Source organism: Panthera leo, chromosome D4 (assembly GCF_018350215.1).
Source record: "Panthera leo isolate Ple1 chromosome D4, P.leo_Ple1_pat1.1, whole genome shotgun sequence".
Taxonomy (NCBI): Eukaryota; Metazoa; Chordata; class Mammalia; order Carnivora; family Felidae; genus Panthera; species Panthera leo.
This window is the reverse complement of record NC_056691.1, coordinates 73,802,524-73,828,140: the sequence shown is the minus strand read 5'-3', so window position 1 is coordinate 73,828,140 and position 25,617 is coordinate 73,802,524. Positions and strand designations below refer to the sequence as shown.

At 51.6% G+C, this 25,617-nt stretch overlaps 1 protein-coding gene across 17 annotated transcripts in view; it reads right to left on the bottom strand.

Annotated features, from left to right (window-relative positions):
* ZNF618 (zinc finger protein 618) overlaps positions 1-25,617 on the bottom strand; it is a 197,185-nt gene that overhangs the window by 51,162 nt on the left and 120,406 nt on the right. For all 17 annotated transcript variants that reach the window (XM_042914252.1, XM_042914257.1, XM_042914254.1 and 14 more), the window contains one exon: positions 7,488-7,747. In XM_042914252.1, the coding sequence (XP_042770186.1) occupies positions 7,488-7,747 (260 nt within the window). The remainder of the gene's footprint in view (positions 1-7,487; positions 7,748-25,617) is intronic.

Below are 25,617 nucleotides of genomic sequence, written 5' to 3'. Positions count from 1 at the left end.
ACCCTTATGCACTACAAACAAGGTGGTTCCTTCGTCCCCCATCCCACCATGGTGCCCCCCCATGGGGGCTGCCCACCTCAAGGCTCCAAGCAAAGAGGGAATCCCAAGTTTAAGAGCAGACCTAGAAAGTGGGTGAAATCTAGAGAGCAATGCCTTCGGTGAATCAGGTGATTCCCAATTCTTTGCTCTTAACAAAACTGAAAAAGCATCTAATGGAGCTGTCAGCAGAGAAACCATTAACAACAGCGTCTGATGACAGACCCCGTGCAATTTTCAGTACACAATTTGGAAAGAGTTCCAAAAATTGAGTGACGCTCAAAACTCCATCCATCCCTGGTGCCTTATGTATGTGATTAAGCTTTCTAAGTACTTCCGCGTATGGAAACCAAAACACAGGAGTTCAATGAAAGCTGAATGTTGTCTCGTGCAACAAGAAGAAATACTAATTCACTGAAACAGGAGCCAATTGAAAAAGAAATGAAGCCCCATCCATTTCATCAAGAGGTGCATTTTCAATTAATTGTTTATTTTTACATTTACTGTTTATCTGAATTTGTTTTTGACAAACTGTATACTAATAATGACTCGATCGGGGAGGGGGGGGGGACATTTTAAAAAGTACAGTTTTATGATCCCAACAAAATTTTTAAGAAATTTCTATTTCAATTTATGTACATCTTGTTGTGGGAGATGACTGTAAAACAGCGATCAATAAAAGACTCTCAAGCATAAAAAATATATTACATTAGGATAAAATCCTGCGAGGGAAGTGGACTGGAAATATGAGTTCAAGGAGAGAAAGGAAAGATGTAAAATTTCTGACTGTTAAAGACGAGCTTGTTCGTATGTTTTTAAAATGGATGATGGCAGATATCAAACCGCAGTGGGTTTGGATTCTCTCGGATACATTTAAAACAATGGTTTCACGGTTATATTTCCAAAATGACACTTTTTTTTTTTACACAATACTCCAGAAATTATATCCTTTGAAATTATCTAAACTCTGGATAAAAATGTGAGACGTCAACTCAAAAATATGAAAGAATGTACGATTTCTCAAAATTCTTCTGGGAGGTAATGAACAAAAAGAAGCTGGAAAGCCGTTGGCCTTTTTGGTTCCTGTCTCTCCAGATGTAACCCCAGGTATGTCAATGTCCTGAGGCTTCAGCTAATACACTGCTGGTATCTGCTTTGCATTTTGGGTCTCCCGCGTAAAAACGCTTTCATACCTATTACTTCACTCTGCCCCCAGCAAGTCTACTGGAAAGACAGGCGGATGTTACTACACCCACGGATCGATGAAGACAGTGTGGCTCAGAGAGGTTAAGGATCCTGTCCAAGACTCCACAGCGGGGCAGGTCCTGGGTCTCCTGGATTATAGTCCGGGGGCCCTTTCCCATGGGGATGCTCTAACTAGGACCCCTGCCCACCTTGAACCAGCAGATGAAGAGCCAGTTGCAGAGAGAAGACGTGCCCGGGAGGGCAGCCAGAACTCCCCTACTCTCTGCCCCGCTTCCCTGGTGGCTGTGGCAAAGAGCTGAGTGTTAGTTCTGGCAGGCTCAGGTACAAAGCCCTGCCAACAACCTACTGAAACAGGAAACTATCAGCTGGAGCCACGGAGCGGGACCTGGCACCCCTGCCTGGGTTTGTCACAGACCAAAACCCGTATGGCCGTGTCTGAATGATGGCCTGCTCCTTCCAGAGCCGTGGCTGAGCCGCCGCCTCCTTTCCCTGCGCCTCCTCCCCGGGCAACCCTGCACGTGTGCAAACACCTCTACCCCTTGATGCTCAAAGCTCACTGCCTAGAAACATCCATGTAGTCCCCCATCTGAGCCTTCACTGTGCCTCCTGCATCCCGTCCAGAGATTTCCAAGACAGAACTCTCTCCCTCACAGGCCTACATCCAGTTCTAAACAGTTCCCACAGTCACAGACGCCTTCCTTTTACAGAGTTGAAATCACCTCCTGGTGACGGCCCTGTATCGGTTGGAGCTCAACATTCTAAAGAATGTGTCCGCTCCTTCCCCTCCCCCTCAAATGCTTCAGGTTGTGAATACTTACCCCCCATCATCTCCCCCACACCCCCACTGGCCCTGCTCCCAGTCTCTTCCTCCCCAGGACAAAAAGCCCTTAGCTCTTCTTTGGGGCTCCTCCCCACGCCAAGAATGAACTCTCTGGATATAACCTGGTTGGCCCACACCCCGTATCTGAGGAGAGCCCAGCGGGGTGCTTGTTCCCTTCATGGGCTCCTGCACCTGCTGCTCCTCCTGGGCTCCCTCATGTGCAACTTCCCCAGGATTAAGGGCTGATGCTCCCACCCCACAGAGAAGAGCACCCACTGCTTGGTAGTACGTTCTGACCACGCAGATCATGGCATCTGAGCATCCTTATCTCTCAGGAAATGTTCTGGGGACTGAATGTCCTGACTGTTGTAAACTCCGCTTGCCTCCTCTTTACCATCTAGGACAAGAAGGGCAAGCAGGTTTCCACTTCGTATTTTTCAACTCTGGCTGACTGGCAGTGACGTCTTGGTGAGCACTGTGTTGAGAAGGATTCTGAAGTGCACTGTTACAGTGTGCAGGGATCAATTAGCAATGCCTGCCATGACTGTGGACCGAGGTGTAACAATGGGAATACCTTGTGTTCAGAATTCTCCATCGTGTTCTTGAAACCTCAAGTGTGGCTCTACCATTCCTCGGGCTGCTGTGCAGAGGTCCGCATGCAGCTTGACAGGTGGAAACGGGAATCTGTTGCCTCACTTCCTTTCACTTCTGGTCTTATCCAATAAAGTCATCAAGTTCAATATTACGATCTCTGCTCTTCTTGCTGAAAACCCCTGAGTTTCCCCACACTGGCTCCAGTGGCAGTGACGTTCTTTCTAAGAGTGAGAGATATCTTTCTCAGCACGGGGAACTTCTGGGCAGCTGGGAAACGGCAGCCGACACTGCAAGCTTGGCAGCCAGCCTCCTGGGCACGGATGCCCCTCCTGACTCTCCCAGCCTGGGAAGCTGCCAAGTGCCACGCACGTGTCCAAGCCCCAGCTCCTCCATGGGAAGTGCCTCAGATGATGTTTGTGTCATTGGGAACACTGTTTGTTTGATGGCAGTTACAGGACCAGTGAGGACCCGGGGGTGGGGACAAGGGGGGATGGAGCTCAGAGGAAAGGCAAACGGGAGGTTCCCGCATGGCACAGCACGGAGTGACCAAACAGGGACACTATTCTATTCAGCTACAGAGGCCGGCTCTGAGCCCCGAGCGCGGCTGGGTGAGCAGGGCGCTCCGGAGGCCCTTGGCTCTGCAGAACCTCATGCTTCTCTGCCAAGTGCCGGGGGAACACGTTAACTCCACGACACCCGGCCACCGGGGCACGGAATGCACACCGTGGCAGGTGCACATTTAAAGGGATGGCTCTAACCGGGATTCTGCTCCTGGCTACATCCCTGAGAGGGCTTTCCCTCCTCGTTTTCCTTCCAGGCGGGAGGGATTTGCTGTGAGGGGGATGGACCCTTCAGGAAGTGGAAGGAAATATCACTGACTTGCTGTGTGGCCCAGGGCAACTCTTCCTTTCCGTAGAATTGTTTGCCCCTCTATAAAATGAGGGGATAAGGGGGGTCAAATCTATGGCACATATAGCCCCACTGACCATCTCCACGTCCATGGCAGACATCAATAATCAATCATGCCACCCTTTAGAATCGTGAACACAGGACTCCTTATAAACAGCAGCAATTACTTGGCCCACAAGACAAAATCTAGTTGTTGTCTTGAGATGAGATGAATTCAAAAAGCTCAATTCTAACTATTTGATTTTTTTTTTAATGCTTTTCTTTCCTGGCACTGAGGCCAAACCAGATTTCTCTGAGCCTGACCGTCGGTAGAAACTACACCCTCGAGGAGGAAGGTCTGCCTTGATGGATGCGAGATGAGCCTCCATAACGAGCAGGAAGTGCTCCCAGGCCCTGCGACAGTACAGGCTCCAAAATGGCGGCTCCACTCCCGACTTGCGGGAGTGGCTTTATTCCTTTTTCTCTTTTTTACTCCTCTGACTTGTGGCTTTACTCCTTTTTCGTGAAGAGTTTGCCAAAAGCAGGTTACTTAGAAATGTCCCTGGATTCTAGGGAGGGAGGACTAGAAGGGGCCCCAGGGATAGGACAGATTGCCCTGTCCAGTCCTCAGATGAGAAAATGGAGACTCAAATTAGACGCTCAGTTAGAGCCCATGTCTTCTGACACCTCATCCAGTTCCAGCCTTTTTCCCCACCCCATGTTTTTTCCTCTACACCACACTGGCTTATTTCTTAGGCTTTAGAAAAAAGCAGAAACTATTACCACTCTTCCCCCTTGAAGTGGTTCTTCAAAGAGGTACTCTTCCCCCTTGAAGAGTCACGCTAATACTACTGATAATAATAGCAAATCATTTACGAAGTACAATGCGGAGTGCTTTATGTACATCATCTTATTGAATCTTCACGGAACCCCAGGAATTTGCAATTGTGAGAACTGAGGCACAGAGAGGTCACGTAGCCTGCCTGAGGTCCAACAGCTATGACATCAGAGAGCCCGGATTCACTTCCAGACTGAAGACCCAAGCTCATTCTCTCTGCACAATGCTGTCCTCCTCCACTGCCTCTTTTCATTTGCACACCCATGAGGTGGGCAGGACAGGGAGCATGCCTCACTGGATAGCAGAGGACACTAAGGCACAGCAAGGCCAAGGACCCTGCTGCTGAGCGACCGCTGAGTTGGAAATCACCATCAGAGGCTGGCACGAGGCCGTGGGGCCTCTTGCTGTGCAGGCAGCTGGCCCAGGGAGGACTCCTCCCAACACTTGCCTAGCATGGCTGCTATAGGCCTTCCCCACCAAATCCTGGCTGCTGGCTCCAGCCCAAGATTCAGATTCAACTACCCTTCACTGGCCATCTCCGGGTGAAGACACATACATATATCTACTGGGCCCCATGAGTCTCAAAACACACAACCCAAAGTGAGGAAGGGCACACCCTCTCTTGGGGTAGCTAACACTGGCCTTGGCTCTGGGAGAGTGAATACTGAGGGAAGAAGGACAGACATGGGCTCCTGATAAGCCCCTTCTTCCACTGGGCACTGAGCTAAGTTACTCCTGCTCTTCACCAAATACTTCTGGTTCATTCCAATTCTGTCATGAGGGATGATGGCATTTCCCGGCCACCTGAGATGGGGAGGGGCCATGTGACTAATGAGGCCAATGACAGGGAGAGAACTTAACTTTTCTCCTTTCTGGGCTGTAGCAGGTAATAGCTAGTGTGAATCTCTCCAGAGCTTTCTCTCCCTCTGTCCCTTGGCTGGCAGCATTTCATACAATAGCTGCTTTTAGCCTGGGTCCAGAGCAGAGCCCCCAGATGACCCACAATGGGCACGTAATATGACTTAAGAAATAAACCTTTGTGGTTTTGAGCTACTAAGATCTCATCACTCTCAGGCTCGTTTGTTACGGAGGCATAACTTAGCCCCATCCTGACAGTTATGGCCCCAATGTCAATACTGCTCCCTAGAAGCCAGTCCCTACTAGGCATTGCGGGGTGGGAGCAGGGAGCCTAGAGGCACGGGTCAGAAAAGTCCAGGGGCTCCTAGTCTCAGGGCAGAGGTAGGCACAGGCAAGGCCCCTCTAATTTAAAATAGATAATGGGAAAGCCGCCTGGGTGGCTCAGTCGGTTAAGCATCCGACGTGATCTCGGCTCAGGTCATGATGTCTTAGGTTTGTGGATTCGAGCTCCGCGTCAGGCTCTTCACTGACAGCGCAGAGCCTGCTTGGCATTCTCTCTCCACCTCTCTCTCTCTCTCTCTCAAAATAAGTAAATAAACTTAAAAAAAATTTTTTTTAAATAAGTAACGGGAAGTACTCACGTGAGGGGTAGGGTATAAACGGAACTCTGACCAGAAGAGATTAAAGAAAGCTTCTGGAAGGTGGCGGCACAGGAGCCGGCCTTCAAAGATGGGCTGGATTTGGGCATGTGGAAACGGACAAAGGCTTTCCAGGGAGAGGGAACAGTATGAGCAAAGGGCAAGAAATGCTGCATAAAGGCAGAGTGTGCTAGAACGAAAGGTCCAAAAAGATCATAAACAGGAAAGAGGGATCAGGTTACAGAGGATCTCGATACTATGGCCTTGACCTGACACAGCGGAGTGGGAAACCCCAAGTTTATTAGCAGGGAGTGACATGGTCACTGATTTGTCTTTGCCAAGGCCCCTGGCAGCCAGAGTAGAGGGCAGGTGAGGGCAGAAAGACACACAGGCATGGCTGTCAGCGGGATGCCGCAACGACCCAGATGGGGCTGACAGGGTCACAAGGAACCGCAGAGAACAGCCGGGAAAGGGAACACGAGGTTGAGCCTCAGCAGCTGGGAAGAAAAGGCAACAGGACTTGAGCATAAACTTGGGGACACGCAACAGGGGAATCTCCGCACAAGGCCCTGTGTGCCAGACATGGGACGTGAGCCAGAAGTCAGGAGGAAGTGAGCCAGAGCTGGACCAGGAAGGACAGGCAGAGGGGAGGGGGGCAGCAGCGTCTAAGAACACACTGAGCACGGGAAACGTGGAGCAGCGCGGATGAGAAGGGAAGTCTGGGAACAGGCGAGACAAGTCCTCCATGGCAGGCGAGGCACGCGGACTTCACAGACCAGGGTTTGCAAAGCTGTGGCCTCGGAGTGACTCCGACCCACAGACAGGTTTGTTTTGCTTGGCAGATTTCAAAAGTCAGATTAGTTGCCAACATTTAAAGCCAAAAGAATTCACATCAGATTTCTCACTTCTGGCGTGTGGCACGTCTACACTGAGCCCGTCTCCCACCCAGTTCCGGCGGCAGCTGAGGACCGAGCCCCTCTGTGTGTGTTTTGGGGGAGGCCTTGCGGGCATCTGGGTCTGTGAGCCCCGCCGGGTGCAGGTGGCCCTGAGGGGAATCCCCTGGCTCCCGCTGGAAAGTGAGGGGGGAGAGAGAATTTCTAAGAAACTCATTTCCACAGAGCTCCTCCGAACCGGACCCAGACCAGAAGAGGCAGGGGAAGGTGCCAGTCTGTCACGAGTCCGGTCCCGAGGGGGCCTGTTCCAAGCAGGACGTGCACTGGGAGCTGCTTGCAGGAGCCCGCGGTGAAGCCAAGGAGAAAATAAATGCAGACAGGCATTTAGGACAACGAGCGACGTGGCGGTGCTAGACCTACCTGGGGCACGGGAGCCCCACGCCATGAGGGATTTGCCACACCTACAGAAAGTTCCGGGCACCTGACCCGAGCAAGTCTTAAAGCACGGATAGGGCTCTGGCATGTCAGGGAAGGAAAGAAGAGGTCCAGACTACAACTGTCCAAGCAGAGGCAGGTCTAAGGAACCTACGTCCTTCCCCAAGGGCAAAGCGGGGCCACCTATGGTTCTCTCAGCCACGGACAGGCAGGACTCTTCTCTCCAGGACTCTGACCCCACGCCCGGGTCCTGGCCCTGACCCTCACGGAGAGGCACTCACCGAGGGTCTGCTGGTTACGAACGCCACCGATCACCACGCAGATCTCGGCGGGCACGTCGCCTGGCCCGTCCTTGCTGACCACCTTCTTCTCCTCCTTGGCCTCCCCCTGCCAGATCACCTCCTGGATGTAGTCATCAGGTAGCTCTGTCTTCACCTTCACCTCCGTCATCGTTCCCTGCTCGGCACTCAGGGAGGCCTCGGCCGGCACGGGCTCGGGCCCCTCCACCTTGGTGCTCTTCTGGCTGCGCTTCAAGCGCTCCCTGGGAAAGAAGAGAGTCTGTTCAGCGTGGAACCCGTGCCGGCCCCCAGACCTATCTGGGAGCCCACCAGCCCAGGGGGTTGCGAAATGTTTAGTGACAGACCCATTTCTCCGTGAATCTCACCCTGAAGCACCGGCACCCATGGCGGCCCCTATGGGTCCTCCAGGGAACCCCAGGGCTCCGAGGAACACCGTTTGAAAATCATTGGGCTAGTATGGCTCCAACGCCACTCATTTTACAGATCTAAAGAGGTCTAAATGTGCCCAGTAACTCCTGTAACTGGGGTTAGAAAAGACCTACGAGGGCAGCTACGGGTGGTTGAAATCAGTTCTTCTCCAGGTTTGATATGCACATCAATCAGCTGAGAATCTTGGTAAAATGCAAATTCTGGTTCAGCAGATCTGGGGTTTAACCTAAAACTCTGCTTTTCTTGCTTTCTTTCTTTCTCTCTTTCTTCTTTTCTTTTCTTTCTTTCTTTCTTTCTTTCTTTCTTTCTTTCTTTCTTTCTTTCATGTTTATTTATTGTTGAGAGGGAGAGAAGAGCATGAGCAGGGGAGGGACGGAGAGAGAGAGAGAGAGAGAGAGAGAGAGAGAGAGAGAGAGAGAAACCCAAGCAGGCTCCGAGCTGACAGCAAAGAACCTGACACGGGGCTCAATCTCACAAACCGTGAGCCAGGCGTCCTGAGATTCTGCTTTTCTACCAAGCGTGCAGCAAGGCCGATGCTGCTGGTCTTCGACCTGCACTTTGGACAGCAAGGGTTTAAGTGGCTTGATGGGTACAAAGTGCCCAGTGCTGTTCCCTTCCCTCCTTGGCGGAAGGGCTGAAGATTCATCCAAGCCCCTCCCTGTTCCATCTCACTGACGGGAGACTACAAGCCAAAAGCCTCACTCAGACCTTACCATTCTGGCTTCCACATGGCTCTGCAAATACCAGAAAACATTCTCAAGGTAATGAGCTCAATACTGAGGTGGGCAGGGAGGGCACAGACCACCGAACCTCCTTTATGGGGGGGCACACTGTGGCCCAGAGCACAACTGGGACTTGCCCAGGGCCACACACAAGACAGGTGGCAGGCCAAGGCATGAAGCCTTGACACCTCTTGAACAGAGTGGTTCAACGTGACTCTCTGTGTTATCATAAGGGGGAGCCTTCTGGCAAGGGGATCATCACTGTCACTCCCACCTCTGAGGTACTGAGGCCAAGGTGTGCCACACTGGGAGATCACATCATGTGCCAGCCCAGGGATGCCACCCTGTCACATCTGGCCCTCTCCACTGCTTCATAGAAGCTTCTGGACTGAACTTGAAGGCCCACACTTGAAGCACACTCAGGCAAGCCCACTAGCATGCCAACCGAGCTTCGTGGAGGTGCCAGGCTGGGAGGCAGGGACCCGGGTTCTGACCCTGGATCTGAAGCAGGCTTGTTGTAGGACTTTGGACAAGACTTTTCTCTTCTCTGGGCTTCAGCAGCTCCATCTGTGACAGGAGCATGAGTTTTTATCACATTCATTGTCCCTCCCAGCTCTGAACTTTCTCTCAGGTTGGTGACTGAGCAAAGAGAGGAAGAGGGTACCAGCTAATGAGGAGGGGACAGCAAAAGGCCACTGGGGAGGTCCTAGTATGGACTGAACTGTGTCCCTGACCTGCCCAATTTGTATGGTGAAATCTTTTTTTTTTTTTTTTTAATGTTTATTCTTGAGAAAGACAGAGAGAGAAAGAGAGAGCAGGGGAGGGGGCAGAGAGAGAGAGAGAAAGAGAGAGAGAGAGACAGAATCTGAAGCGGGCTCCAGGCTCCGAGCTGTCAGCACAGAGCCCAACGTGGGGCTTGAACCCACGAACTGCGAGATCATGACCTGAGCCAAAGTCGGACACTTAACTGACTGAGCCACCCAGGTGCCCCTGTATGGTGAACTCTTAATCCCCAACACAACTACAGCTGGACACAGGGTCTTCAAGAGATAATTAAGGTTAATAAATAAAGTCACAGGGACCTAATCTGACAGGACAGGAAGACAAATCTCTGTCTCCCCACCACGTGAGGACAGAGAGAAGGTGGCTGTCTGTAAGCCAGGAAGAGGGTTCTCACCAGAACCCAACTGTGCTGGCACTGTGATCTCAGACTTCCACTCTTCATGACCGTGTGACAATATATTTCTGTTGTCCAAGCCACCCGGTCTGTGGTCTTCTGTAATGGCAGCTCGAGCTGACTACTGTTCAGGACTCAGATGGACCAAGCCAGAGTGAAAAGGTAGGCTGGGAGTGACCCGGGTGACTCAGTCAGTTGGGCATCTCAGTCTTGATTTCAGTTCAAATCATGATCTCATGGTTTGTGTTCAAGCCCCGCATCGGGCTCCGCGCTGATGGCACAGAGCCTGCTTGGGATTCTCTGCCTCTCTCTGCTCGCTCTCTGTCTCTCTCAAAAATAAATGTTAGAAAAAAATGTCTTAAAAAAAGGCAGGCTTGTGGGGAACCAGCCAGGAGCCAGGGCTGTCCCGTCAGGCACCTCCTTGCTGTGTGACTTGAGCCACCAGCTGCCCAACCTCCATGCCCCAGTTTTCCCATCTGCAAAATGGAGCTAACAGGATTGGCAGGCAGATTTCAATCAACTAACAAAACACTCAGCACAGTGGCTGGCCTGTAACAGCTATCAAGACATGGTCATCATTACTATTCTTAATAATGACGAACTGTTATGGCATCCTTAGCACTCAGTGGGCCCAGTGACACCTCCTCCCGGCGTGTGCCACATCAGGGCCACCATACACTCTTTGGGCTCTTACCCTTCTCTGCATCAGGAAACATAGATCGGGATGGTTCGATCGCCTCAGTGTTCATTTCTTTTACTTACTGAAGAAACACTGAAGTTGCTTTTTATGTGCCGGGACTGTTCTAATATACGGACTCTTTTCATCTCTTTCATCTCCGTTAACAAATGGTGAGGAAGTCCTGGGATTATCTCTGCTTTACAGATGAGGAAACAGAGGCACTGAGAAAAGTGACTTGATCCAAGTTACGCGGGTAGTAAGACATGAAACCAAAATCAGACGTAGGCATCTTGGGTCTTAGCCACGGTGCGCTGAGACTCGGGGAGAAACCTACAGAGGGAAGCCTGCCCATCTGCCTCTGGCAGCTCCCACACCACCCACTCTTTGACCTTCTGCATCTAGAACAGTCCAAACCGTGGTGCTAGTGGGTAAGCCAGAGGAAGGCAGACTACCTGACTTTTCTGGCTGCTGCTTCCTCCAAGGGGGTATCTTGAACCAGAGCCACCTTGCTGAGGACCAGTGCCCCTGGGAAGGGATAAGCCTACCCACTCCCTGCTGAGTTTAAGAGTCATCACAGGACAAGGGCACCTGGGTGGCTCCGTCAGTTAAGCATCCAACTTCAGCTCAGATCATGAGATCATGATTTCAGTTTGTGGGTCTGAGCCCTGGGTCGGGCTCTTTGCTGATATCTCAGAGCCTGGAGCCTGGTTCGGATTCTGTGTCTCCCTCTCTCTCTGCCCCTCCCCCGTTTGTACTCGATCTCGGTCTTTCAAAAATAAATAAATGTTAAAAAAAAAAAAAAGTCATCACAGGACAAAAAAGCCTCTTAGTTCAGTGAGGCCCCAGGAGCCACGGGAGTCGCAGGTCTAAGAAGTGACCAGGGAACAGCTATGGCTTCAGGAAGGGAGGACAGTCTGCAGCCAGCCACAACAGAAGGGGATGTCCTGGGAGCGAGGTCTCCCTGGTGCTGGGGCACCAGAGCAGAGGCGGGCAGAGAGCCTGGCAGGAACCCCATGTGATGAACTAAGATGGGAGGTTCTGAAGTTGGATGGTCCCAAGGCCAATTTTGGAACCGCCACCACCAAGCTGTGGGTTCCTGCGCAAGTGACTCCAATCCCCTAAGCCTCAGTCTTCATACCCGTACGATGGGCATAAACACAGCACCAACCTCTCAGCGCTGTGAGGCAGAGACAAGGCAAAGTCTGCAAGGTGGCCCCAGTGGAGATGTCCTACACATATCTATGGTCTTATGTAGGGGTGCAGGGGAGGGAAGCATGCAGAGGACACAGGGGAAGGGTCTTACACGGCACAGACGTGCAGGGGCTATGGAGGTAAATCAACAGGGGTTTAAATCCCATCACCATTACATCCCAGCTGGTGACCCTGAGTGAGCTCCTGACCCTCTCTGAGCCTGTTTCCACATAAGTGATGTGGGGAGCCCCATATCTGCTCAGAAGGTATTGTGAAGATCAACCACAAAAATGTAAATCCAGGACCTCATCTAGAGTGACTCATACAGCAGAGGTGATCATGCCCATGGGAACCGGTGACAGCTGCTGAAGTCGCTGCTCCCTGACAGAGACGGACCACGGGGATGCTAACCACCAATCCTGCTGGCTTACTGGGCACGGGGGTGGAGCTCGGGGACCCTGTCTGAACCCGAATGCCAGCCCGGCAAGAACAAAGCCCGCGGGTCTCAGGGGGGCTGCTAGGCAGGCTGGTAGCTGAGGACTCCCTCTGGCTTGGCCCTGGCTGGTCCTGAACCTGCCTGCACAAAGGGTTAAGCCCCAAGCACAGGGCAGATGTGTTCCCCAGGACAGCAAAGAGGCCCAGTGGAGATGAAGGGTCCAACCTGCTTGTGCTCCCCACAACTGAGGTCACAGAGAGGGAACAGAACAGACCCTCCCCCTGAAATACCCTCAACCCCCCTTCCTCACTGCCGACACCTGGAAGCTCAGCCTGAGGTCTACGAATGCTTGTCCACCCACCCAAACAGACTCAGTGTCCTTTTCTGCTCTCAGGGACCCCTGCCAGCATCAGGACGTCCTGGTGGGAGGGAGGAGTTGCTGGAATCAGACAGGCTAGGCATTCACACGCCCTGTGACCTTGGGCTGGGCTCCCCCTCTGAACCTCAGTTTCCTTGTCTGTTAAAGAGGGACCATGATCCTTGCCAATGTGGGGGTGAGAGATGAGCCGGGGAGCTGGGGCCAAGTAGATTTCCACAGATGGCACCTGCCATGATGATGACATCACTGATTCATGAGGACATCCTCACCTCTGGGAGGCCTTTCTTATCAGCTGGGAGTGGACTCAGACCCCCTTTCTGAACGCCCATCCGCCCCCACACAGGAGACTCTTACTCTGCGAGCTACACGAGCTATCCTGTCCCCCGAAAGGCACTCCCTTAAATGGGATATCCCCGAGCCCTGGAGGTACCAAGGACACTGGCAACTTCTCCCGGCTCCATGCTGTAGATTTACAAGCCCAAATGTTGCTTTTCTCGGGTGCTTTGCATTTAATTAGGTGTCCTAATAACAATGGAATCACCGAAGTACTTATATCACTTTGAATTAGTGGTGTAGCATCTTCTAACTTCTTTAAAAAAATTTTTTTCATATATCATTTTTTAAAATAGAGCTCATTATTTTAATTATATCCATTTAAATGTACAGTGGAGCCCTTGGATATTCTCAGCACGAATCATTAGGTATATTAGTGAAAAAGCACTCGGAATCTATCTACATGCTGACACTCCATAATCTATTCTATTTGTGTCGCTGTAAAATAGATTTATATATAGATAACTACAAAATAGTTGCTCAAGATATGCTATGAATTTTATATTTAACCTGAGTCACACTTCAACATAAAATCTAAAATCAGGCACGTAAGGATATTTCTCGGTAAGTATACACCGCTCATGCCAGAAGGCCAAGAGAGAAGCCAGAGCAAGTGGCCTCCTTGCCCCCTAAGAACGGTGACCCCTCATTAGAGCAATGGTTCCCAAAGTGTGTTCCTTGGAGGCTTAAGGGTTCCATAGCAATGGTCCAGAGGACTGAATGAGGCCTGAATGAAAAGAGTGGTGTTGAGTGGGCTCCAAGACCCCTACTCTCTCTTTGATTTTAGCCTGATTTTAGCCTACATATATGTGCTTCTTTCTCTCTGTAGTGGGGTAAATGGTGCCCTCCCCCCCCCCCCGCCCCCCACCTAAGATATGCCCACATCTTAATCTCCAGAACCTATGAATGTGACCTGACTTGGAAAAAGCCTCTTTGCAGATGGATGTATTTAATTTTAGGACTTTAAGACGGGATCATTGTGAATTACCTTCGGTGGACCCTAAATGCAAGGACCAATGTCCTTGTAAGACAGACAGAAGAAGGGACAGTGCAGACAAGAGAAGGCAACATGACCACCAAGGCAGAGATTAGAGAAATGCAGCCACAGGTCGAGGAAGGCTACAGACACGAGAGCTGCAAGAGGCAAAGAACAGATTGTCCCCTGGAGCCTCCAAAAGTGTGAGAGAACAAGCTTCTGTTTTAAGCTCCCCAGCTTGTGGTAATTTGTTACAGCAGCCGCAGGAGACTAATACCCTCCCTGTGTTAGACTCTGAAGAACCCGCTCCACTGCAATTAAGTCTGCAAACCACCGCCCTCCACCACCCTCAGCCGCCTTCTGCTTCGTTCTTACTCATCCCCAGCGCCGCGTGCGGCCGGTCCTATGTGCCCGCAGAGCCTGCCTGGGAAAGTTTCAGAAACAAATCTCTTCCTCTGGGTTTTGCCAGATGGCTCTTCAAGTGCTTGGGCCCGCCCCACCCCATCTGGCATCCACAAGAGCCCTGCAGCCAGATGCAGACACTGAAGCACAGAACGAGGCCCAGCCCCGGCACCGCCGCCCCGTGCGCGGCAGCAACTCAATCAACACTGTGAACGAAGGGCATGCGCGAGGTCACGCACCTTTCAGTGACCAGAAACAATTTTCCCGACTCCTATCCGGGTGCTGTTCCCACTAAACCCTGTATCAGTGGACCGGGGACCCAAAGGCCATGCCATCTCTGGCCATGTGGGAGGAGGAGTTTCAGATGACGTCATGTGCCCAGGAGTCAGACAACTTTGCTTGCGGGTATAATTTCTTCATCATTCCACCAAAAATGCTAATGCCTGAAGCTCTGCCAGGTCACGGTACTTACGAGGGATCCTCAGCACACCGGAGATCAGTCCTACCCCTGCCTGACTCGGTTTTTCCACCTGCATGACAAGGGACTTGGAATCTAAGGCAGCGGTAGAGGCTGGACCTCCACCCAGCAGGGTAAGGGTCTCCTCGCACAGGGGCACAGGGCGGGGAGCAGTGAATCCGTGTGCCCTGAGGCTCTGCCTGAGGACCACCCACCTCCTGCAAAGGCTACTGCCTCTTCACTCTGGCACTTTAGCCACCGGAAACAATGTTAAGGGTGGTGGGGGAGGGGGGCGGATCTCTAATCAGTGTGTAAATAATGACTTAGTTAACTCCCTCTAGAATAAAACTTCATTAAAAGACTCCACTCATTAGGAATGAGGGTTAAGTAGCCTCAAGCTGAGCTTAAACACACTCTCCACAAATGCACAGGGTGTTAAAAGAATTAATGCACATCCAGCCATGACTTCAGGGTCAGCATTTACCCTGATGCACGGGCTGACCGCTGACCAAGTCCTCCTGCGCTACCCAAGTGCCCACCTACCGATGATCTAAGAGCAAAGGATTCTTCCTATTCGGGAGTCAGCAGGGCCCTCCTTGGCAATGCTTCCAAGTCCAATGAGGCTTCCGCCTCCCCCATTCCACCAGGGCTGTTCTTCCCAAGGCCCCTGGTGACCTCCATGCTCCTAGAGCCTATGGTCCCTTCCCGTCCTCAGCGACCTCGTCCTCTGTCAGTAGCCCTGGACGAGCTCCTCCCCCTCTCCTCTGTCCAGCTCTTTGTTCCCTTTGGCTCTGTGCTCGCCTGGTGGGCCCCTCCTCTATCTTCTGCTAATTCCTCTTCACCAGCCCAACCCTTATATACTGACATGCCCCAAGGATCAGTTCTAGAACCTCTTCCATCTTTATCCACACGCACTCCCTAAAGTGATCTCATCCAGACTCATGTTTTTAAATATTAACAATGCAACGATGAATCCCGAATTCTGTCTCCAGCTTGGACTTCCCCCCAAACTCCAGACCTGCACACACAAAACTGCCTGCTGGACACCTCCTCCTGGATGCCCCACAGGGACCCATATTTAACAGGCCCCAACTGAGCTGTTGTAACATACCTCCCCCCAAGTCAAGACAACTATCCTTCTGACTCCCATCCCACTACAGCTTGCAGTCCACGATGCCACCGTCAAATAACTGCAGACTTCTCTATTTCAGTTACATCCCTCCAGCTTCTCGGGCCCCGGCTCTGGAACTAACCTCTGTTCCCTCTCTCTCACTGCGTACTAATGAATCTACTGGCAGATCCTGTCAACTCCCCCTTTAAGGTATGTCCAGAACCTGGCTACTCTTTCCCAGCACCTGACCACCCCCTGGTCCCAGCTGCCGTCCCCTGCCTCCTGTCTTGTTGCCATAACCACACACAACCACACCCCCATACCTCACAGCCGGTCTCCTGCTCCTACCCCTGCCCAACGCCCCGATGTCGACGTTCAACATAGCTGCCAAGGCGACCCCGTCCAAACAAGCCAGGTGATGTCACCTCTAGGCCCAAAACCCACTGTGGTTCCACATCTCAGCCAGAATAACAGCCAGAGCCCTCGTCCCAACCCTCAGGGCTCCCTGCGACATGCTCCAAGCACCCGCTGGCCTCATCTGCTAACACAACCCCCTTGCTGGCCACACCGGACTCCCTGCTCTTCTCTGAGCACGTGGGGCCTCCAGTTTTGTTGAGATATTGCTAACATAGAAGACATGAAAGTCTAAGGTGCACCAAGTGATGATCTGTACTGCAAAATGACACCTGCTCTTGAGGCTGCAGGGCCCAAGATGGGGCGCTGGGCTCCCCAGTGGCGGCTCTCTCTGACATCCATCAGGGAGCCTGCAGCCTCAGCCCTGTGGTTTCTGAGAGTGCCCCCTCTGCTTCTAAACGGCTCCTGCTCTGAATGTGCTCTCTGATTCCACGTGCTTGGGAGAGACCTCCAGGGGTAAAGGCTCTACCCCACTGCCATTTTGTATCCCCGTGCCCGGCTCCCAGCAGATGACAGCTAATGTCTGCTGAACGACACAAGCAGACAATCACCGGAGATAGATACGCCAGCGTGAAGGTGGAGGTGAGAACGGCAACGGTACCATAATGAGGGAGTGAGGACAAGGGCCCCTGTGGCGTACTGGGTGGCTGTGACATGCCAGGCATGGTGCTTCACACCGGATCCATGCACCGTCCCACTGATGCCAGGCATATCACAACGCCTGACAGGCTGGGTAGTTTTGCTTTAAGATAAGAAAACTGAGAATCAGAGAAACAGAGTGACTTTTTCATGGCCACACAGCTTCCTAGTGACAGAATGGGATTCAATCAGATCTGCCCAACTCTAACGCCTGGGCTTTGAATCACTTGGAGGACTTCTGTTTCTCTTCTCAAAAGAAGAGACGACTGGGGTGCCTGGGTGGCTCAGTCGGTTGAGCGGCCGACTTCGGCTCAGGTCATGATCTCGCGGTCCGTGAGTTTGAGCCCCGCGTTGGGCTCTGTGCTGACAGCTCAGAGCCTGGAGCCTGTTTCCGATTCTGTGTCTCCCTCTCTCTGACCCTCCCCTGTTCATGCTCTGTCTCTCTCTGTCTCAAAAATAAATAAACGTTAAAAAAAAAAAAAAATTAAAAAAAAAAGAAGAGAGGACTAAAAACAACGACAACAAAACACCTGTTGAATGAATGAACAAATTAACGACTGATGGACCAGAAATTCCAAGAGACGAGTACATCCCCTCATCTCCTACTGTATCCTCAGCATCCGGACAGACAGGGGCACATGCTAAGATGCTTCAAACAGCAACATAGAAACGCGATAAAATTAAGGAACGAGGAGTTCCACGTCTGCCACAGAGAAATGTGCTTGGGCTTTTGTTCACTGTTGACCTCTAACTCTCCTTGAAGTCTTCCAAAATGGCTGCTGTTCAGATACGGCCTTTGGACACAGGGTCTCCTGCTTTCAGTGACGAGGACAGGAATTGTAACCAGGTTAGAGACTGCGGCTTCCACCAGCCAGGAAGGACCAAGAGAGAGACCCCTAGAGCAAAACCCCAGTTTCCACAAACCCGGATAACGAGGCCCGTGTGTTTACTATTCCACCCGTGTTTCAAATCTTCACATCGCCCATGCCTTAATAACCCTCAGAATTATCTGCGCTTCCATTTGTCATGTATCACTGATATATTTTAATAAATAGTCAAGCAGAAAAGATTAGATTAATAGATTAAAACTATTAACCTATTAAACAACTCTTAACAGTCTAGAAATTCAAAATAACCTACAATGCATAAATACATCATTAGTTTGAGATAATTCGTAGGCACTTAATTTTCTTCAATGTATGTTGTCAGTCAGCCACGACGCTGGGTAATACTGCAGTTCCGAAAGACAGCATGAAGATTTAAATATTAAGAGTTAATTCCCTGGTTAATTTAAACCTAAAATAGAGAAAAGCAGGAGTCTTGAGCAATGCTGTCAAGTCACCAACTCCGACATTTAGCAGGATGGGGCCCTCCGGGGACAGCTGGGAACTTCTTTTACGGGTGTCATGGCACAGGGAAGGTTGGCCCAGGTCATTAAAAAGAATTATTGCTAACAGCATTTTAAAGAGACACGCTGCATTCCTCGTCCAATGGGTGTAGCGATGGTACAATTCGGAACCGTGAGCAAGGTGCACTGCTCTCCCAAGACTCACCTTTCTGAGTTTCTCTTCACCCAACTGTTGGGGACACTGCAGACTCAGGATTTCTTACTCGGACAGCATTCCCTCCGCTGGCAGGTGGGGAAGGGAGGGGGGGTCACAGCAGAGTCCCTGCCCGCAGTCCTGCAGAGACCCTCTGGGGCACCTGCGGGGTCCCATGCAGACCCCAGAGAGCAGCCGACTCAACCAGCGAAGACCGAGACGACTCCTAAGTTGGTCGTCACGCTGGCTGATGTGAGAACAGAAAAATTACGCTCCCTCTGCCACCAATATGATTCCCTACTGAGGCTGAGACTTAGCTACTATCTCTCTTTCTCTCTGACGTCCAGCTCCTCCGGCCACTTTCTCCTTGGAATGAAAGGTAAAGAAGCTTCCCAGCAGGACCCCTCTGCTCCAACATCCTGCCCACACTGACAGCTGATGCCCGGAGCTGCCCTTCGGCTGCCAATGTGCCCCTAACGTGGTCCACGTCTTCCCAAGGTGTTCGGGGGTAATAAACTAGACGCTGAGCCGTTGCCAAGCTTTCTAACCTACTTACGCCCCGCTCTCCTCGCATGGAAGCTGGTGAAGTTAATGCGAACCACTAAGAGTTGTTTAGCAGATTCAAGGACAGAGATGTACGCGAGGCACCCAGCACAACACCTCACACATAGTGGGGCTCCATAAATGTTAGTTCTTTTCTCCCATCCTTACCAAGTACTTGCCAGACAAAAACGTGGAAAGTTTGGCCAAACTATGAAAAATATCAGCTCATAGGCCAATGATGGAGTACTCCTAACTGAATGCAGAGGGGAGATTTTTCAGCCCCAGAAAACAGAAGAAGTGGTGGGCATGGCCACCCCCCTCCCCAGGCAGCAGCGATGAGGAGGGGGAGGAGGACACACTGCAGCCAAGTTCACTGCAGGATGCGAAGGCGGCAGTGAGCAGGAAGGTAGGTTTGGAGCATAAGGGCATTCTTAAGCATCACGCTTTGCATGGAAAGCTGGAGGAAGCACAAGCTGAGGGTGAGAATCTTTCTGTTCCCTTAGCAGAGCCAGACAAACAGTGAGGCTGTGGAAATTTCCTGAGCTGTTTTCTCAGATTGAGGGCCTTTGACATCAAGGGGCTCAAGAAGCAACCGGGTTGGACGATCCAAGTTACCCTTCTCAAGATGGCGCCTCTTCAGGACGAGGCGAGACTTCTGAATGCCCTGAACGGGTCGGGTCGGTGCAGGGGTGCCACTTGCTGAATCTGTTCAGACTCCTTCTGGGTGCGTGCACTGAAAACTCCTGGGTGCATGCACTGAGCACAGGGCTCCCTAGGGACCCCAGTCACCTCCCTCTGCTCGACCACCGCAAGCCATTTAGCAAAAATGATTCACCGCTTTCGATGTGCATTAGTTTGCATTTCTGTGGCTGTCTCCAGAGGGCAACCTAAGGACATGCCTGAATTTTCCAGAATCTGCCCTATCTGCAGAGCCTAGGTTTAACAGTAACTGATCAGGCAGACAGGAAGCCCTGCCCGCCAAAAAAGCACTGGCCTCGTGGAATGGGTACAGGGTCCCCAGAGTCAGCCTGCAATTTTATGGCATTTTGTGGCCCGACTTCGCCCCAAGTTTGGTATGGTGAGCATACACATTTCTGGAAACCAAATCCGAGCTCCAGTAACTGCACCATAAGCCTAGAATCAAGATAAAGATGTGCCCTGGCTAAAATATACCCAGCATGCTCCAATAATCCATTCTGCTAATATCGTACTGGTCAGGGACCACCATCGGGGCCAACTGCTACTGTGAGTTTTTTGTACAAATGAAGTTAATTTGTTCAGGGATACTTTGATTTTATTGCTGAAAACCAAAATGCGAAACAACAAGAAGGTATTCTTTAAAAAGTAATAATAATAATAATAATAATTATGCGGCTGCACACACGTGGTGATCCGATTAAGTAATGGTCCACCAGTGAGAAAGCCTGGCCTGAAGGACCGAGACTCAGCTACGTCCAAAGCTATTTTACAACGCGTGTGACCCTGGACAAGCCTATTCCTCAACTCCCTCTGAGGAGGAGGGACAGTATCACTACCTCAGAGGGGAGGACCAAAGGAGATCTGTGCGTGACTGGATGGGGGTCAGCCCTTGACAAATATGAGCTCCACCCCCACCCTCGTCCCTGACGCCAGTCCTCTCTCCAGGGTCCAGACTCAACAAGAAATCAATCGCCATCCCACTGTCATCTCCTCCTAGGAAGGGAATCCAGCACGGTGGTGATAAAAATAAACGTTTCCTGAACACCTACTATGGGCCAGGCATTGTGCTAGGCATATGCATATTATTATTTCACTGACAACACTATGAGGGAAGGTCTAATATAATTCCCATTTTCCAGATGAGGAAACCGGAGATTGTGTAACTAGCCCAAGGTCACACAACCAGGCAGTGGGTAGCCCCGGGACCTGGACCCAGGCAGTCTGGGCTCCTCAACACGGTGCTAATGAGCTGCTTGGCCCTCAGCGGGGCTAGAGAGAAGGTGAGGAAGTGACCTGGCAGAACAGCCATGGAGAAGTGTGCATTATTTGGATTCAGAACTCACACAATGCTTTGCTGAACTGGATTCCTCGGGCCTGAGAAGATACAGCCTTTGGAAACTCACTTCCAAGGCTACCTTTTAAGGTCCTGCCTGTCCTGAACTCTTGGCGACACCTCTTTAATCCTGCCTCTTGCTGTTTATTCACCTTCTGGCAGCCAGAATGATCCTTTTAAAACCGAATCATATCATACCATCCCTCTGCTCAAACTCTCCAGTGGCTCCCCACACCTCACGTAGGGTAATGGCCAAAGTCCTGATGATAGCCTCCAAAGCGCTATCTGCCGTATCAGCTTCCTTGCTCCTGCTCCAACACAATCTACACACCACTGCCCCAGGGCCTTTGCACCTGTTGTTCTCTCTGCCTGAATGTGTTTCTCCCCAGTGACTGCTTGGTTCAGTCCCTCATTTTCTTCAGATCCTTTCAAATGTCACCTTCTGGTGATGCAATACTCCTTCTGGCTCTCCCAATCCCCACTCTGCTTCTCTCTCACTCCCATCACTGTTTAGCCTATGACATACCACACATTGTATGTATTGATTACATCGCCTCCACTCTCACTAGTAAAATGAGCTCCACAAGGCCAGGGATTTCTGTTTTGTTCACCACTGTATTTCCAGCACCCAGATCAGATCCTGGCCCTTTGTAGGCGCTAAGTATTTGTGGAATGAATGCATGAGATTTGGTCTTATCACCAACCCCCCACTCCCGACCAAATCTCTCTGTTTACAAGATCCTGATTGCTTGTTAGGCAACCGGTCTACACAGCAAGGCAATGAGTCCCTTAACCTCTTCTATCCCTGGTTTCCTTATCTGAAAATGAGACAGTTACTCCAGATTATCTATAGAGCCCTATCAGCTCTAAAAACCTTCAACTGACAAAAAAGGCATAATTCTTCATTACAGCAACCCTGTAGCTACGTTTACTTGGTTACAAAAACTGCATTTCCTTTAGAATTTTCCACAGTTAAGGCCCCACAGCCCCCACGCCTCTCAAAATAAGTGAAGTCTGGCTACAGTTGTGCTATGTGGTTTGTAACCTGTACACCAAGTCAGCACTGACCTCAAGTGCAGGGATCACCGGTCCTGTAAAATCGACCCAGGTTGGGTTACAGAGAAGTAAACCAAACCACATTCGGCTGTTTCTTAGGATCAGAAACACCACCTCTCCTTGTCCCCCTCAATTTAACACTAATTCCTTAGCAGTCCGTGCTGTTGGTTTTGGGGTTTAGCCAGAGGCCCTCTGGAGAAGTAACAAAATGAGGCGTTCTGGGCCAAAAGACAGGCGCTGGGAAGAAAGCAGGCCTTGGCATAATAACCGAGTGCGCCGGGACCCGGCCGGGAGCTGGGGGAGGAGGTCCGTGTCAGAGGCCTGGGGCTCCTTCTAGGTCATTCCTGGCCAGGGTGGCATAGCCTAACTCTGACTTCGGGGAGCCTCGGGCCTTTGTTTCTCCATCTGAAACAGGGACTAAATGTGTCTAATGCTCTGCAAAGTGCCGACGTGTCTAAACCTCACCTGGCCGATCTAACCCAAGGCCAGGGTCAAATTCGCAAGTGGCCTCAGCTAAGGCCTGCATTAATATTCTCCTGATATTTAACGCATAATTCACTTCTCAGACCGAATGCTGGGTCACTATACAACAACACTGTTTGGGTCTCTCAAAGATGCTCTGTTAGCTTTAATTATAAAATCAATATAAACTCACTGGTTGAGCTCCTTCAAAGTCCCTGGCTTCTTGACAAGCACCTAGCCGATGGCACAGCCCCCAGCCCCTAACAGGCTCCTCTAACATCTGTTAACTGACCACTTCATCCTCAGAAGTGGGAGGGAACAGTGGTTAAGTGTACCCATCAGAGAAGTAAGACCTGGGTGGGCATCCCGGCTCTACTGCTCGCTTCCAACTGGGCAGCCTGAGGCCCGTTAAGCGCTCCATGCCTCAGTTTCCTCTTCTGTAAAGTGGAAATAATAAGAGTACCTCCTTCATAGGGCTATTATAAAGATTACATCAGTTAACAATAAACTAATATATGTGAATCACTTAGCTCAGAGCCTGACACAGAAGAGCTGAATGAATGCTAGTTGTTACCACTAGAAATTTCTTCTTTAAGTCACACATGACCCTAAGACTTGAGCTGGCCCTTCCAGGTGCACATTCTGGCACTGTGGGGAGACCACGGCGCTCTGTCACAGAGTATGTGCAAGCCCAGGCTACTGAGGCCGGGCAAACTGATGGTACACGTGCCATCCCCCCCTCCCCTGACCAGGCCAGGCACCTCTTCTCCCTCTGACGGCAGCCTGAGGCTGGGAAGACTCAATTCAGAACTTCAAGCAGCCACTGCTGCTATGGGGAAACCTGCTTGCGGCCTTCTGACCTGGTGTGGGAGAAACTCACGCATCGGAAAGTGAGGGTAAGAACTACACCTGCATGAAAGTCCTGAGAAACAGACGGAGGCTCGTCCTCTGTCCACACTCAAGAGTCTGCTGGATGACTACTTTAGCATCGAATCCGTCTGAGTTCTAACACACGGCACTGGGCCTAGCAGAACAGCTGCTCAATAAACATGGGGGTCAGTGGGAGAGGCTGGCCAGACCCTCACTCCAGCACAGCACTGTTGAGTAGGGAAAGCACCCTGCTTTAGCAGGTTCGAGGCCTGACATCACTTATTCATCACAAGACCCCGAGCAGGGCCGTCCCTCCCCAAGTGTCCAGGGAGAGGGTGGGACTGGACAAGCTCCGAGGCCCCTTCCAGTCATGACAATCCGATCCAGGAAGCACTTCCAGGCACCCCCAGTCTAGGGACTGCCGCCGCCCCATGTACTGCTCTTACACGAAATCCCACGACCAGGGGCCCAGCAGCCGAACACAAGGCGCTGGGCAGCTGCCGGCCACAGGTGTCACTGCCAGCGTTCACAGGCCTGAGCCTGGTGGTCTACCCCCCACCCCCACATCATCCCCACATCTCCCATCTCATTCAGGATATCCGTCCCCCAAACACTGAGCGCCTGCTAGGGGTTTCTGCCTATGGATCTGGTACCCTAAGGGGAGAGGCAGAGAAAATTACACAAATACGTGGGATAAATACAGAGCATGAACAGCCTATGAGGGACACAGGCCACATGCCACAGGCCCTTGAAGGAGAGGTGCAGGGAAGGTTTCTCCCAGGGGAGGATGGAGTCAAGACGTGAAGGAAGATCAGAGAAAAGCACATTCCAGCCAAAGGGAACAGCAGCTGGAAAGGCTCTCAGGCAAGAGTCAGGTGAGGCCAGGGGTTGGCAAACCACAGACTGGGTATTTATGGATCACCTATGGTGCTTTCACAGGCACTGATGGGGCAGAGAAGTTGCCAGAGAGACCTATGGCCTTCAAACTGTAAAAATATTTACTATCTGACCCTTTACAGGTAAAGCTGGTCGACCCCTGGTTTAGGGGGGTAGATAAACTGAGAGGAGGTCAGGGGGAGCAAGGGGGAGCCGGACACATGAGGAGACCGGGGAAGCGACTGGGAGCCGGGCCGTGCTGCTGGGTGGTGTGGGTCACAATGACCTCTGGCCCGGTATCTCTGCCTCCATTCTAGCCGCCTCCAATCCACCCTGCACACGGTTGCTGGGGTGATCTTCCCAAACCACAGAGCCAAACATGTGACTCTTTCTCAAAGAGCAATGGCTCCCCGTCGTTTCCCGAAACACGTTCCAAGGAACACTTGCTCCAATCCAAACTTTCAATAAAAGGGTTCCACAGTTAAACAACTTGGAAGTAATACGGAATTCTCATCCCAGATGTTGTCAGGCGCACGCGTGAGCAGGTGAGAGACTGAAAAGGACCCACAGCAAAGAAATCTGTTGCCTCTGTTGAACCCACTGTCCTTCACACTCACTTGGCCACAGACCCTCTCTTTTCTACAAAAATCTCTTAACGTTCTAAAGAACCAGTTGTGGACTAAAGGGAAAGTTCCTCTGCCTGGCGTTCATACTCTGACCCCAACTCCAGTAGGTAATCCTAGAGCCCGGTCCACATCTGGTGTGTGTGGCTTGGAGAGCCAACTCTCGTCTGTCCCTTGCCTTCCTCCTATCTCCAGTGGCCCCCGTAAAGGTCATTTGGCCACTCCAGCTCCGCCCTCCCTGAGGGAACACGGCGACAGCAGAAACAGCACTGACATGTACCAAGTGCCTGCCTGTGCCACCACCAGAGGCAGACATCTGCAGCATGGGCCTATCCAGCATCTCTTCCCGCCTTCTTCGGGAACGACCGCCCAGCTTTCCTTGAGGGACCCCCCCCCCCCCCCCCCGTCCAAACTCCTGCCAGCTCCCAGGGTGAGGACACAGCCCTGGTCTGGCTACGCAGAGTATCCCCTCCCCCTGCTGTTGTGGGGGGGGGGGGGCTGGTTCAGGGAGACGAGCACAGGACTCAAGCTGGGCCACGAGTTCCAGACTAGGATGGGATGGGATGGGCAGGCTGCTCTGGAGGTCACTGCACGGCAGCCAAGATGGGATTCGAGCCCGGTCCTCTGCCCAGTCTCGTGCTTCACCATAATTCCCCCCAGCTCGAGCGCCCAAAGGCCAGTTCAGAACCCAGTCATCCTTGGTCCATTCGTGGCTGCTCAGAGAGGGTACCGGGGGCTGGAGCGGTGGGGCTCGGAAGTGCTGA